Here is a 15041-nt window from a genome sequence, read left to right on the forward strand (position 1 = left end):
CAACCTGTAGGTGAAAGGATGTGTATTCTACTATAAACCCCAACTCACCTAGACCTTATTAAAATACAAAACAAACAAAAACACATCTCTTAGAACTGCTTGAAAAATGATTTTGTAACATATTTCCTTTAATAATGAGCACTTTCCATGGAAATTGCTTAATTGGTTTTGAATGTATTTTCAAAAGAAATGTTTAAAACAAATGGACTAAAAATTAAGGTCTGTATGCTTGGATTGTTAAAATTACTGACCAAATCAATATGCTGCAGTGATGGATTTTTATTGCAAAGGCTACAAAGAATTACCTGAAGATTATTAAGAAGAAATAAAGGATTAGAATTAGGCTCTATGTAGGTATCGTGGGTAGAAAGGATGTTGTAATTGATAGGGTACAAGCCTTGTACTCCTAAAAGCTTGGAGAGAGATGGCAACATTTTCAAAGTGCTGCCTATATGTTGTGTGTCTGATTACGTTATTTTTGAATTTTCTTAAAAGCCCATTGTAGAAACATCTGGGTTTGGGTTGACAGTCTTTGCACTAAAAACAGTCGGTTTTACATTTTTTACACAAATTAATAATTAAAATAATCCCCACCCAGTGAATTAGGGGGTCTCAGCTAATCTTAGCATAAACATTTTTTTATTCCCAAGGAAGAATTAATGAAGAAGGGTAATTAAAATGGTGAAGGCCAGATTGCTCTGAGTAGGAAGTCTTTACACTGAGGCTTGACTACAACCAAGGGATTCCAGCAAACAGCGTTGGGGAGAGATTTCCATTTATGGAAATCTATCTGCACTTTTCCCCTTCCTAAAGGACTTGTCTGGTTTTTGTTCTTAATTATTGTTAAATCCAAAATAATAAAAAAGAGCTAAAATATGGAATAATTACTCCAAATGATCAAAATAAACTGTTTAAAATTAATCCAGAATGGCAGTGTTTGCACTGGTGTAACTAGCTACAGAAGGTGCTAAGCAGTGGAAAATCAGGCCTGCTGTGTTTCACCACAATCAAAGAGGCAGAACTGAATTACTATTTAAACATGTCCCTGTCTAAGAAAGAAGATAATAGACATGTCCCTGTCTAAGAAAGAAGGTGCCATAAGAGCGTGAAAACTTTCTGTATTTATTGACCAATCCACAAATGGATTTTAATATATGAAACTTCTTATCACAACCAAAGTAAAGGACTTATTATCAAGCGCATATTAAACTAATGTCATAGCAATTGCTCCAAAGGAAAAAACAAAGAGAAACCAACTCATGACATTAAAAAAAAAAAAGTCATAGGCCATCACCACAGTAATCTCTTCAAAGAAGAAATGAATGAGCCTGATCCTGAGAACATTGAAACATGTGAGTAACATAGTGAGTTGAGTTAATAGCATGTGAGTAGTTCCATTGGACTCATTGTACACCTTATTACTACTGAACCAGTAGTTGATACTTAGTTTTTCAATGCAATATCTTTCTAATATTAGTTACAGTCCATTGTCAAGGTCTGATCCTACAATGAATTACACAGTGGGACTACTCACATAAATAAAATTATTCAGGGGCTTTAGTATTTGCAGGCCAGACCCTGGTTATAAAGACTAGGGGTCAGATTCAGCTCTAATTTTTTTTACTTCCTCTTTTGAGCACTATTGAGCACTATTACTGTGTGTGGTGTTTAACAATTGTCCTATTCCAACCCAGGTGTATAGGGACTGCAATTCATTTGTAAGGCACTTCTGGATGAAAGGAATTATGTAAAAGTATTACATTATCATAAATTAATAAAAAATAAATTCAAAACATAAAAAAGACAATAAGAGTAGTAACAATGTCCAGAATAAAATGAAAAAGTCTCTCTGTCTTTATTCTTTACAGCATAAACTGATCAACTGGAATCAGAAAAAATGTTTTGTGATAATATTGCACATATAGGTGCAGTATGGAGTTTATTCCCTCTCTGAAGCATTCAGTATTAGTAATGGTTGTAAATATGCTATTGAACTACGAAGACTACTAGAGCATTTTTATATGGCAGTTTTTATTCTCCTTTGTAGGCTTTCTTAGGGGGAGTTCTCCTGAAAATCAATAAAGGAAAAGGAAAATGTTAGGGCTATGAGTTTAATATGAATATGTGAAGACGAGAAACAAATGGGACTAATATCCCACACTTGATTAACATAAAAAACAGATTTGCCACCAGTCTTAGATTAAAAATGACCCATGGGAGATATAAATACAATAAAATATATACAAATTAATGATAAATTATTTTTTGGTACTTCAGGTCCATGGTTTTTATTCAGGCCCATCTCTGTTAATAAGATTGAAAACCTAAAAAGTGAGAAAATAAGTCGGACATTTTATAGAACGACTTCTGAGGGAAGAGCAGCTAAACGGATTAACATCATATCAACATTTTCTAAGGGTTGTGGTAGATTCTCCATCAATGACAATTTTAAAATCAAGATGCAATGTTTTTTTTCTAAAGGATATGATCTAGGAATTATTTGGGGGGGAAGTTCTATGGCCTGTGTTATATAGGAGGTCAGATTAGATGATCACAGTGGTCCCTTCTGATCTTGGAATCTCTGAAACTAAACATCTAAATGTCTTCTCAAGAAATATAGGCAGCCTAAGTTGTTCAATGATAGGAGAAAATACCTTACTGCTGTGGTTTGTTACTTCATGGAGACATATCTCCCATGCAGCAAAACCCCTTTAATCAGAAATCCCATACTACTGGTACAAATTTACCAGAAGAATTCTAAGCTTTTTCTTGGTCAACAGACAAAGGGTGAGATACAACCTTGATGTAAGCAGCTCCTCCTGCTGCTCTATAGTCAATAGGACTGGGTTTGTTTAAACCAGTGCTGAAATTGCTGTAAAGTATTTAACTACTTAAATTGTGCTTTAGATCTAATTGAGGATTTGTGGCCTTGTATCTTTCAGTTGGAAAAGGTCAGTCCTGTGATTTCCAGGTCAGAACTGTTTGACAAGGATTTAGTGCTATCCACAACTTGAGATGTGCTCCCAGGCTCTCTAGTTTAAAGGGAACGCTGTAAAAGGGGCTAAGAAAGCAAAATATAGAGGAAAAAAGACTATCTTAAGTGATTTACAGACTTGAAAATTCTGAGAATAGAAGCCATAATTGAACTAGCTTTCAGTTGTCACAGTGCTGAATTATTACAATTCTGAAATGCAAATTGTAGAGCTCTCCAATACTGTTTCCATGGAATAGTATGTTATAAGCCCAAGTCTTTCTTAAGAATCTAGATCCTTTCTGGGGAAATGGTGTCTTCTATATGCTAAAATTTGGGGGAGTTTCTCTAGCTATAGGACAATCTATGGCAACAGAATGGATAAGCAATAACACAAGCCAATCTGAATAATCATTTTAACATTTTTCTCTTTTTCCTGGGCTATAATAAAGCCGTTGGAATTATATTACAATGTAGAAGAACATTACATTGGTCCTTCAGTTCTGTATTTCCTTTCACTGAGAACTCACACTATTAATAAGAGTTCTGCATTGGTTATTCAAGCTACTTTTTTATCATCCATCTTGTCATTAGCCCATCTTTCAAAGGTATTTTGCTGGTTCAGACCGGTGCTAAATGTTTTCCAAGGGCCCGTTCCAGCTCCTACTAAAGTAAATAAGAAAAGACTTCATTGAGGGTAACTAGGCCTACTCATTACTAAAATCAAAAATGCAAGATGTTCAAAACAGGGAAGGAAGGATATTGTGAATATTTTCTCAAAATCTTCCTCTCTTCCCTGCCCCCCCTTTTTTAATGTCAAAAATTGTAAAAATTTCTATCAATTCTGCGGCTGGTCAAATTGAAAGGTGGGAAAACCATGAAAATGTTGACTTTTCATAAAATTACAAAATTCAGAAAATATTGACCAGCTCTGGGAAGTAGCTCAAGAAACTTCAAACGATGAGTCATTCCTGAAGCATAATGTATATAGCTCTGCAAATCCATAGATATTCACAGATAACCACATCCGTGGATGCAGATATCCACCACCATTTTTGCAGATGGATGCAGATCCAAATTTTATATCTAAAGCTCTGGAAATCGGTGGCTATCCACTTTATATCCACAGATATTGGCTTCTGCAGATGCGGATATCAGCTGATCATTTTTGTGGATCGGATGCAGATACAAGTTTTGTATCCATGCAGGGCTCTAATAATGTAGCCTTTCATTGCCAACAATTTCTGATGCTCGCAAATTACTGTAACAGGGAATAAGCAGTACCAGGTCTCAGAGAAATTAACTATTGAATCCAAGTACTAGTATCTTCAGAAAAACAAAGGATTGCATAGAGAAATGAACAGATGCAAACTTTCATTTGTGAACTCTCATCCTGGCATAATCATTGAATGAAATAATTTAAGACTAGGGATATGTCAATTTATATTACTTAGCACTTATATGGCAATATTTGTGTTGTAAATGGTTTACAAATGTTAACATGCAGTCTAGGTGGTTATCTAAAAAAGTATTCTATTCTTTAAGGAGTCTCCAGGAATGCTGAATTCAAACCCTAATCTGACATTCTTTTAATTGCCTGATAATATGGTCCTGATCCTGCAAGAATTTACACATGCTTAAATATCATTCCTGTGAGTAGTTCCATTAACTTCCATGGACTATTTGAAGTACGTAAAGTTAAACTCTTATGTGAGATGACACATAGATGTCCTAACCTGCATGGAAAGCTAAGTGGCATGGGCTCTTGCAACCCTTGTAAATCATCTGATGCAATCTGTCCTTTTCTGGAGAACCTCAAAGGACACACACCAAATGCATCATACTAGACTCCTTTGCTTCAAGCAATGATTTATCTTTGAGTTACTGCAAATGAAAGTTGTGTGATTTGACCTTCTCTCAGGTAGGTGAATGGGAACAGCAGAAGCAATGCCCTCCTATGCCTCAGTGCCCTCCTTTTCTTCAAGTGGAACAGGTTAGATGGACATCCTCGAGGGATGGTCAAGGTGTACTTAATCCTGCTTCAACAAAGGGAGGCGGACTAGATGACCTCTTGAGGTCCCTTCCATTTGTAGTTTTCTATGATTCTCTGAGGCCTGCCTTATAGTGGGTATGTCTACACTACGAAAATAGGTCGATATTATAGAAGTCAGTTTTTAGAAATCAATTTTATACAGTCGATTGCGTATGTCCACACTAAGCGCATTAAGTCGGTGGAGTGCGTCCTCACTACCATGGCTAGCATCGACTTACGGTGCGGTGCAATGTGGTAGCTATGCCACAGTCTCCGCTGCCCATTGGAATTCTGGGTTAAGCTCCCAATGCCTGATGGGGCAAAAACATTGTCGCCGGTGGTTTTGGGTACATGTCATGAGTCGCCCCTTCCTCCGTGAAAGCAACGGCAGACAATCGTTTCGCACCTTTTTTCCGTGCGGATGCCATACTGCTTTCAGCAGCTGGTGCAGTAGGACTGCTAACCGTCGTCATCCACCACTTCCGCTGCAACTCTGCTCTGCTGCTATTGTCTCAATAGTGAATTTCTCCATGTTGTCTGTCATGAGCTCCCGGGTACGTGTGTTCTTCCTTGGGAAATGTGTGCGGTGCTAACCGTCATCCTCCACCGCTTCCGCTGCAACTCTGCTCTCCTGCTCTCATGAATCCACCTTGCAGGTCCTCTCGTCGTGCTCTATAAATAACTATTCTCATGGCATCCTTTGTCAGCCACCGCTTCCGCTGCAATTCTGCTCTCCTGCAGACGCCATACCACGGCAAGCATGGAGCCTGCTCAGATCACCGCAGCAGTTATGAGCATTGTAAACACCTTGCGCATTATCCTGCAGTATGTGCAGAACCAGAACCTGCAAAAGGAGGCAACAGCAGCACAGTGACAAGAGTGACGAAGACATGGACACAGACGTCTCTCAAAGTACGGGCCCTGGCAATTTGGACATCCTGGTGGCAATGGGGCAGGTTCATGCCATGGAATGCCAATTCTGAGCCCGGGAAACAAGAACAGACTGGTGGGACCACAGAGTGTTGCAGGTCTGGGATGATTTCCAGTGGCTGCAAAACTTTTCCATGCATAAGGGCACTTTCATGGAACTTTGTGACTTGCTTTCCCCTGCCCTGAAGTGCAAGAATACTAAGATGAGAGCAGGCCTCACACTTCACAAGCGAGTGGTGATAGCCTTCTGGAAGCTTGCAATGCCAGACAGCTACTTGTCAGTTGGGAATCAATTTGGAGTGGGCAAATCTACTGTGGGGGCTGCTGTGATCCAAGAAGCCAACGCAATCACTGAGCTGCTGCTATCAAGGGTAGTGACTCTGGGAAATGTGCAGGTCATAGTGGATGGCTTTTCTGCAATGGGATTCCCTAACTGTGGTGGAGTGATAGACGGAATGCATATCGCTATCTTGGGACCGGACCACCTTGGCAGCCAATACATAAACCACAAGGGGTAGTTTCCAATGGTGCTGCAAGCACTGGTGGATCACAAGGGACGTTTCACCAACATCAACGTGGGATGGTTGGGAAAGGTACATGACACTCGCATCTTCAGGAACTCTGTTTGAACAGCTGCGGGAAGGGACTTACTTCCCAGACCGGAAAATAACTGTTGGGGAAGTTGAAATACCTATAGTTATCCTTGGAGACCCAGCCTACCCCTTAATGCCATGGCTCATGAAGCCATACACAGGCACCCTGGACAGTAGTAAGGAGCTCTTCAACTATAGGCTGAGCAAGTGCAGAATGGTGGTAGCATGTGCATTTGGAAGTTTAAAAGTGTGCTGGTGCAGTTTACAGACTCGCTCAGACCTCAGCAAAACCAATATTCCCATTGTAATTTGCTGGTTGCACACCCCCAGCCAAGTGATATCATGTGCTTTACAGCCCTCTGTGGAAAGGATCACTTCTAAAAGCCCCAACAACTTCCTATCCCCATTTAAAAAAAAAAGGCATAAAACTGTCTCATCCACTTAAAAAAAATACACAAATAACAATAAGGTAGGGAAGGAACCTTGCGGGATTCTTGCGGCTTGCAGGCAGCCATGGTAAGCCCCCACCACCCAATTCTCTGGGATGATCGCTTCACCCCTCCTCCCACCACGTGACTAGTATCAGGGAAGATCCCTGCAGCGAAACGTGAACAGCTCAGCGTGAACAGGCCCCCCACCCCCCATCCCCACCCCCTGGCGTGGCTAAAAGCGGGGATGATTTCTTTTCAGCCTCAGGCAAACAGCCCAGCAGGAACGGCCACCTCTGAATGTCCCCTTAATAATGTCCCTGGAGGATTTCCGCTCCATCCCCAGACAAGTTAACAGACTTCTCCAGTAGCTGTACTGGCCATGAATGAATCCCAAGTCTTCAGGGTAAATTAATCATTAAACATGCTTGCTTTTAAACCATGTATTATATTTACAAAGGTACACTCACCAGAGGTGCCTTCTCCGGCTTCATGGTCCAGGAGCCTGCCTTGGGAGGGTTGGGAGCGTATTGGCTCCAGGGTGATAAACAGTTCCTGGTTGTTGGGGAGAACGGTTTCTCCACTTGCCTGTTGTGCGCTATCCTCCTCCTCCTCTTCCTCGTCCCCCAGATCCTTATCCCTGTTGCATGAGACTCCCCCCTTGCAGGTGTCCACGGACAGGAGTGGGGTAGTGGTAGGGGCACACCCTAGAATTGCATGCAGCTCATCATAAAAGTGGCATGTCTGGGGCTCTGACCCGGAGCGACCGTTTGCCTCTTTGGTTTTTTGGTAGGCTTGCCTCACCTCCTTAATTTTCATGCGGTACTGCTGCGGGTCCCTGTTATAGCCTCTGTCCATCATGCCGTTGGAGATTTTTTTCAAATATTTTGGCATTTCATCTTTTGGAACGGAGTTCTGATAGGACGGATTCGTCTCCCCATACAACGATCAGATCCAGTACCTCCTGTTCAGTCCATGCTGGAGCTCGTTTGCGATTCTGGGACTCCAGGGTCACCTGTGCTGATGAGCTCTGCGTGGTCACCTATGCTGATGAGCTCGCCATGCTGGCCAAACAGGAAATGAAATTCAAAAGTTCCTGGGGCTTTTCCTCTGTACCTGGCTAGTGCATCTGAGTTGAAAGTGCTGTCCAGAGCGGTCACAATGGAGCACTCTGGGATAGCTCCCGGAGGCCAATACCGTCGAATTGCATCCACACTACCCCAAATTCGAATCGGTGATGTCGATATCAGCGCTAATCCCCTTGTCGGGGAGGAGTACAGATATTGATTTTAAGAGCCCTTTAAGTTGACAAAAATGGCTTTGTGGTGTGGACGGGTGCAGGTTAAATCAATCTTATGCTGCTAAATTCGACCTAAACTCGTAGTGTAGACCAGGACAGTGATTCTTCCTTCCCTTCTAAGGAACTGTTGTACTGTTCATCAGACAATTCACCTGAGTATGGATAGCTTTACATGTTGTGATCAGATGAAAAAGTAAATGTGTGTATTGTGTGTGTGGAAGTGGGGGGATGATCTAAGTATTTGAAAGCATTCCAAAGGTTAAAGTAAGTGTTAACTCTTCCCCACCCTGTCTCCTCCCTGGGAATTGAGGGAAATTACAGCCCACCCAGACTAAATGACAGTTTGCTTGAAATAATGACAGGCGTGTGTGCAGAAGAATCACAGTCATACAGACAAAGGGAGGAAATTTTTTGCATTTTCTTCTGACCAGTAAATGTGGCAGGTTCTGCCCTGAGAAGAGAGGCATGAATCTCCCCAACTTCTAAAGTCAAATGTTTTAGAAAACCTCCTGCAGCAATCTGTGTCCCTGCAGTAAATACAGGAAGCAGTAAGTCACTGTAAAACACCGGCTTGCTAATTCTTTTTCCCGTTAAACAGAGCAACTCATCCTTTTTGCTGGTTGCACAACCCCAGCCAAGTGATATCATGTGCTTTACAGCCCTCTGTGGAAAGGATCACTTCTAAAAGTCCCAACAACTTCCTATCCCCATTAAAAGAAAGGCATAAAACTGTCTCATCCACTTAAAAAAATACACAAATAACAATAAGGTAGGGAAGGAACCTTGCGGGACATGAGGTAAGCAAAGCTTAGTCAACCCCGATCAGTTGTGAAATATCAAACAGTTCCAGGCGACACTGTGGCTTTAAATGATTCAAAGGAAATCTTGTGTTTTTCTTAAACATTTTCTCCCGGTCTCTCTCTCCTCCCCTGCTCCTTCCTCTCTCTCCTGCCTTCCTGTCTCAGTCCCTCTCTCTCTCTCTCTCTCTCTCTCCTTTTCTCCTCCCCCCTCAGTCCCTCTCTCTTCCCCCCCCCCCCCCCAGTTTCTCTCTGTGTCTGATTAAATGAGAAGGAAGTGTGGGAGTGGTGGTTTTGAAGCTCTCCCTTTAAGAGGCAGCCTGCAGTGACGAATTGTTGAAATTGCCATTGCAGGATGGCATTCCGCTATAAATTCATTGTTCCACCTCCTCTCATCTTCACATTTCTCTCCCTTCTCCTCTTGTTCACATCGACAGACTGGGGATAACAACCCGCACTAGAAAGGGAGAAGCTGTTTTACAAAATCCAGGGCATTATTATTATTATTATTTTATTATTATTTTAACCATCTCACCGGAGACGATCGAGCCTTTTTTGGCGTGTGTGTTTCTTCTCCTCTCTTCGAACAAAAGGGGGCAAAGGAAGGCGAGGCACTTGCTGCTGAAAGGGCCGATCTGTAGCGGATCCGCCGGCCTCTGCTGAGGAGGATGGTGCAGTGACTCCGCGAGAGAAGTGGAAGAAGAGCGGAAAGTGCTCAAACTTCTCCGCTCGCCGGGTGTGAGCCTCCCTCCTTCGCCTCCTGGGCAGCAGCTGTTTTAGGATTGTGGCGCTCTCCTTCCATGTGCTCCCGACTCTTCCCTGCAGAGAAACGCGAAAGTTCACACGCGAGCTGCCTTTGTTGACATTTTTTCCCCCTTCCTCCCACTCACACTTGCTTCAAGCTTGGGAGGATTCCCCCCCCCCACCCCCCTTAAGCTCCGCTGTTGATCTCCACCGGGTGACTTTTTTTCTTTTTTTTTTTTTAAAGAGAGACAAATATGGTCCTGAAGTTTGTTTCCCTGCTGCTGGCTGCGGAGTTGCACTTTGCCGCTGCCAAGACCGGATCTCCAACAGCAACAACAGCAGCACCTGCTGATGATAAAACCCGGCCGCCTCCCGGGGCTGCAGCAGCAGCGTCCCGTCAGCCTGGCCCCCAGCAGCTGCCCCGGACCAGCGGCCCGGTGCAGAACATTGACCAGATCTACTCCGGGGGAGGCAAGGTGGGCTACCTCCTCTACGCGGGGGGCAGCAGGTTCCTCTTGGATCTGGAGAGGGACGAGCTGGTGGGTCCGCAGGCCCCTGTGCAGCACCCCCGCGGCTGGGCTCACTGCTATTACCGGGGCACGGTGGACGGCAGCCCCCAGTCCCTGGCCGTATTCAACCTCTGCGGGGGGCTGGATGGCTACTTCGCGGTCAAACACGCCCGCTACACGGTGAAGCCCTTGCGCCGGGCCAAGGGGGCGGCCCCGCGGCGGGTCTATGGGCCCGGCTCCGCCCTCATCCCGCACCTCTTCCGCAAGGACCAGTTCAGCTTCCAGACGGTGCCTTCGCGCCCCAGCTGCGAGACGCGCGGCTCCGGCCAGGCCCCGCCGCTGGAGGGCAAAGGCGGGCTGCGGGGGGGCCGGGAGCGCCCCGCCCAGCCCCAGCTGGCCGCGGGGCCCTTTGCCCCGCCGGGCGCCGGGCGCAGAAGCAGGCGCTCCATCTCCAGAGCCCGCCAGGTGGAGCTGCTGCTGGTGGCCGACGGCTCCATGGCCAAGAAGTACGGCAAGGGCCTGCAGCACTACCTGCTGACCCTGGCCACCATCGCCTCCCGGCTCTACGGGCACGCCAGCATCGAGAACCCCATCCGGCTGGCCGTGGTGAAGGTGGTGGTGCTGGGCGACAAGGAGAAGGGGCTGGAGGTCAACAAGAACGCGGCCACCACCCTGAAGAACTTCTGCAAGTGGCAACACCAGCACAACCCGCTGGAGGACGGGCACGAGGAGCACTACGACGCCGCTATCCTCTTCACCCGGGAGGTAGGTGGCCTGCGGCCCTGGCACCCCTTGCCCAGCCCAACCAGGGCTCCGCACAATGGGACAGTGGTCTCTAGAGTCATAGATTCCAAGGCCAGATGGGACCGTTGTGATCATCTTGTCTGACCTCCTGTAGCGCACAGGCTAGAGAATGTCCCCACGATAAGCATCTCTTTTAGAAAAACTTCCGATCTTGATTTCAAAATTGTCAGTGATGGAGAAGCCACCATGGCGCTTGGTCAATTGTTTCAGTGGTTAATTACCCTCCTTTCTTGTCTGGCCTGATTTTCCTTCCTCCTCCGTTGTTTCCCTTTCTTTTACAGCCACCTTTACAGTCCTCCAGTCTGCAGGGCAGGTGTCTGACCCTCGCTTCTGTTGGTGTGTAGGTCACTGCGCTGGACAGCAACAAAGTTGATTGCAAACCCCGGCTGTGTGGGATCCTACCTCATTTCCTAACTAGTTGCTTAGTTGACAACACCACAGAATCATGATGATTAAAAAAACAAAGCAAAACAAAACCCTCCAAACTTTATGAGTGGTGCTATCTAAACTGAGGTGTAATGAGTGCAGGTGCTTTGCAAGTTTCTCTGGCGCATCTGCTGATGCACTGCCTCCCTGGCCGGCAGCATCCCATGTTTATTCCAGAGTTGGGCTACTTTTGGATAGAGACTGCAAGTGTTTAGGGCCGGTGTTAATTTGTATAATCTGGACACATGGCTACTAGAGACGAGACCGGGGATCGGCAACCTTTGGCATGTGGCCCGTCAGGGAAATCCAGGCCAATGGGAGCTGCGGGAAACGGCGGCCAGCACATACCTTGGCCCACGCCCCTTTCCGCAGCCCCCATTGGCCTGGAGCGGCGAAACGCAGCCAGTGGGAGCTGCGATCGGCCAAACCTGCAGACGCGGCAGGTAAACAAACTGGCCCGGCCCGCCAGCGGATTTCCCTGATGGGCCGCATGCCAAAGGTTGCCGATCCCTGGACTAGACCAAATTCATCTCCACTTGAGAAATTACATTGCTGTCATAGTCTGTTTGACATTTCCTTGTTAACAGGAGTTCATCTTCCATCATTTATGTATAATCACAGTAAAGAACTGACAACACCCATTAGACCAAATTAATCCAAGAATGAATTTGACCGATTAAGATTAGGAAAACAGAATGAATTGGTAGATGACACCTTAAGGAGCACATGACTTCCTTGCTTAGCTGCTGTAATTTAACATGGTATTCCCAGCATGACAGAAAAATGGCACTAGGCCCGGAGGAATACAGAACTTGTGGTACAAAACTAGGACTTAAATATAAGACACATAAACGAAGCCACACTAACTCCGTTCAACTCAGTTTGTGGAGGAGCATGTAGTACCTTGCTATCCATATAGTGAAAAATTGGTCTCCTAATCAATTAAAGGCCGGATACCACAATTCTCATCCATGCAAAACTCTGCATCAGTGCCTTAATTGCATTGCCATACATAGTTAAGGGGCACTGCTCCTGTGGACATGTGGTATAGTTTAGGCAATGATCTGTTGTAAGAATATCCCGTTCAGTTATATTTTTTCTTTCCTCAGTAAGAAAATAATAAAAAACTGCAGGACTTTCTGTTAGTTTGAATTCTCTTGCTTTGCTGCATCACAGGAGGCTGCCAAAAAGGATTCTTTGGATGGTTTCTGGAAGGAGGTGCTCAAGAGGAAAGGGAAAGAAAAAAGACTGGCTTACTTTTGTAGCTGTAAATACTTGAAATATTAGGCTCAGTCTCTGTCATCCCAAACTTGTACAGCAGGCGCTTTCTTGTGGTAGTTCAAACCCATCCATTCTGTTTGTTAAAAGCTATATCAGATCTCATTTTAAAACAGTCACCTTGCTAATTACAATCTGAAGGAGAGGAAGCTAGCTTGATTGTATCAAACTGCTTTCGTTTTTGATTATAGACATCAATATTGAATGGCGATTCTGGGCCAAATTCTGTCACTCTCACATGTCTCTGTAAGTACTTCTGTCGATTTCAATGGGACTAATTGTGCTTCACACAAATAAGGATGGCAGATTGTGGCCCTAAACTTTGAGATGATCACTAACAATTGGACTGCATTGCATAATATCTTACTCTGTGAGTTAGGTTTCAAAGGGACTACAGGTGGTAGAATCTGATCCTAAACATTTATTTTAAATGAAAATATCACAGCAAAGAGGAAAATATCACAATTTCTGCAGTCTCTGTTTGATCTTAGTGATTATAGTAATAACATTCATAGGACACATTAGCCTTCATATGGAAAAATAGTTTGCACTATTACCAAACAAACGGAAATATGTTCCAAGAAAAATCATTGGCTGCGGTTTGCTTGGTTTATGGTTTTTGACACAATTAATTATTTGACATATCCTCAGCTGACGTAAATCAGCATAGCTCAACTCAATTTAATGAATTGCTGCACTGATTTACATCAGCTGAGGATCTGTCCCTGTATTTTAAGCTCATGGAGGTTGCATCATAGGTATATTTGTCTTACTGAGAAAAAACACAGGTATTTTCTTACTATGTGCATTCCTGGACTGTTTTTGAAGGGAATGTGCTGAGATCCATACCGCTTTCATCTGATGGTGTTGGAAGGTTCAAAGTGAATCTCAGTTAGACCTCAGAATGTAAACATGAAAAAGGGTTAAAGGATCAACAAGCAGAAGAGGTACAGCTCTTAGAAAATAGGGTTTTTTTTAACCTCAAAGAAAGATCCCACACACACACACAGTTTTGTTTTTCAATGAGAAGAAGCAGCAGTTGGCATGAGGATCCAACTTTTACAACTGTGTTTTGAATGTATGAAGTAGGTTGCTTAGCAACTAGACGCCAAGCTACGGCTCCATGTTTTCCTGGGCTCTGAATGCTGCTGTGCTCAGTGTTTGTACATCCAGATGTCTTCTTCTAAATGGCTTGTTTTTCAGGCATGGAGCAAATGTGTGAGATACATTTTCCGTCTGTTTATTAGCCAAGCCCACCTTGATCTTTGCGTCTGTGTGTCAACAGAATAATATTGACAATTCATTTATCAAACTAACACATTTCACAAACTTTAAGTAACTCATTATGCATCATCAGTGTGTACATTAAGCATGCATATTACCATGTAGTTCTCTAGCCTAACACTTACATTGATTCTGGAAGGACTCTTGTACCAGAACTCACATTACACACAGCAAAATATTTGAAAGACATACTGATCTTGCTTGAATGTGAAAGTGCTTTCAAGGTCCTTCCCCTTGTTCTTGTTTTCCTTTCACTTTTTTTTTTTTTAAAGACAAATCAATATGTAAATATTCATAGTACTGAATGCACCAAAGGCTTTCCCTCAGTGTAGAATTATTACCAGTAATTATGTTGTTAGTATTTAAATTACAGGTAGTGCCTATGCAATCTGTTTTTAAGCAGAACTACTGAGTCCTGATTTAGAAAAAGCAATTGACCTTTATGGCTCAATGATAGGTGGTCTATCTGTATTTAATCTGGTAAGTGCTTCAAAATGAGCCATGCTGCATAACACAAGAGGTCAATATATAATTTGCAAGGGATCTGGGTTTAACTCTCTCTAATATAGACAAATGGCCAGGCTTTGAAAGGTATTTAGACACTTAGTGGGATTTTCAAAAGCATCTAGGCACCATAATACCCATGGGCATTTAAAACTCTGGCCCAAAGTTTTAAGTGAAAATTCTTGTTAACTTGGATCCAGGGCTATGTACTGATATCAACAAGTGCTTCTCCTGAGTAAGGATTACAAAATCAGACCCATTAGTTTCAATTAATCCTAACTCTTGTATGACAAATTCAATGATTTGCTTCAATGTTACAGAAAAGTGTTATAGAATTTAATAGAGGTGAAATTTTTAAATCACTAGGTTCTGTAGAAATGTGATAGGGTTATACAGATATTATTTCAAAGCCTACATAATTTCATAAAGAAAAATATTCTT

At 43.5% G+C, this 15041-nt stretch overlaps 1 protein-coding gene and 1 long non-coding RNA gene across 2 annotated transcripts in view; one reads left to right on the forward strand and one right to left on the reverse strand.

Annotated features, from left to right (window-relative positions):
- Positions 1 to 269: 269 nt before the first annotated feature.
- Positions 270 to 10718, reverse strand: LOC140918482 (uncharacterized). Its single transcript, XR_012161203.1, has 3 exons — positions 10560 to 10718; positions 9587 to 9870; positions 270 to 2068 (listed from the first exon to the last, which is right to left on the reverse strand). It is a non-coding gene; the product is annotated as an uncharacterized lncRNA (long non-coding RNA).
- Positions 9411 to 15041, forward strand: part of ADAMTS5 (ADAM metallopeptidase with thrombospondin type 1 motif 5) — a 48666-nt gene continuing 43035 nt past the window's right edge. The window contains exon 1 of the mRNA XM_073362993.1: positions 9411 to 11069. Coding sequence (XP_073219094.1) covers positions 10050 to 11069 — 1020 coding nt within the window. The 5' untranslated portion in view covers positions 9411 to 10049. The remainder of the gene's footprint in view (positions 11070 to 15041) is intronic.

The sequence above is a fragment of the Lepidochelys kempii genome, chromosome 1, assembly GCF_965140265.1.
Source record: "Lepidochelys kempii isolate rLepKem1 chromosome 1, rLepKem1.hap2, whole genome shotgun sequence".
NCBI lineage: Eukaryota > Metazoa > Chordata > Testudines > Cheloniidae > Lepidochelys > Lepidochelys kempii.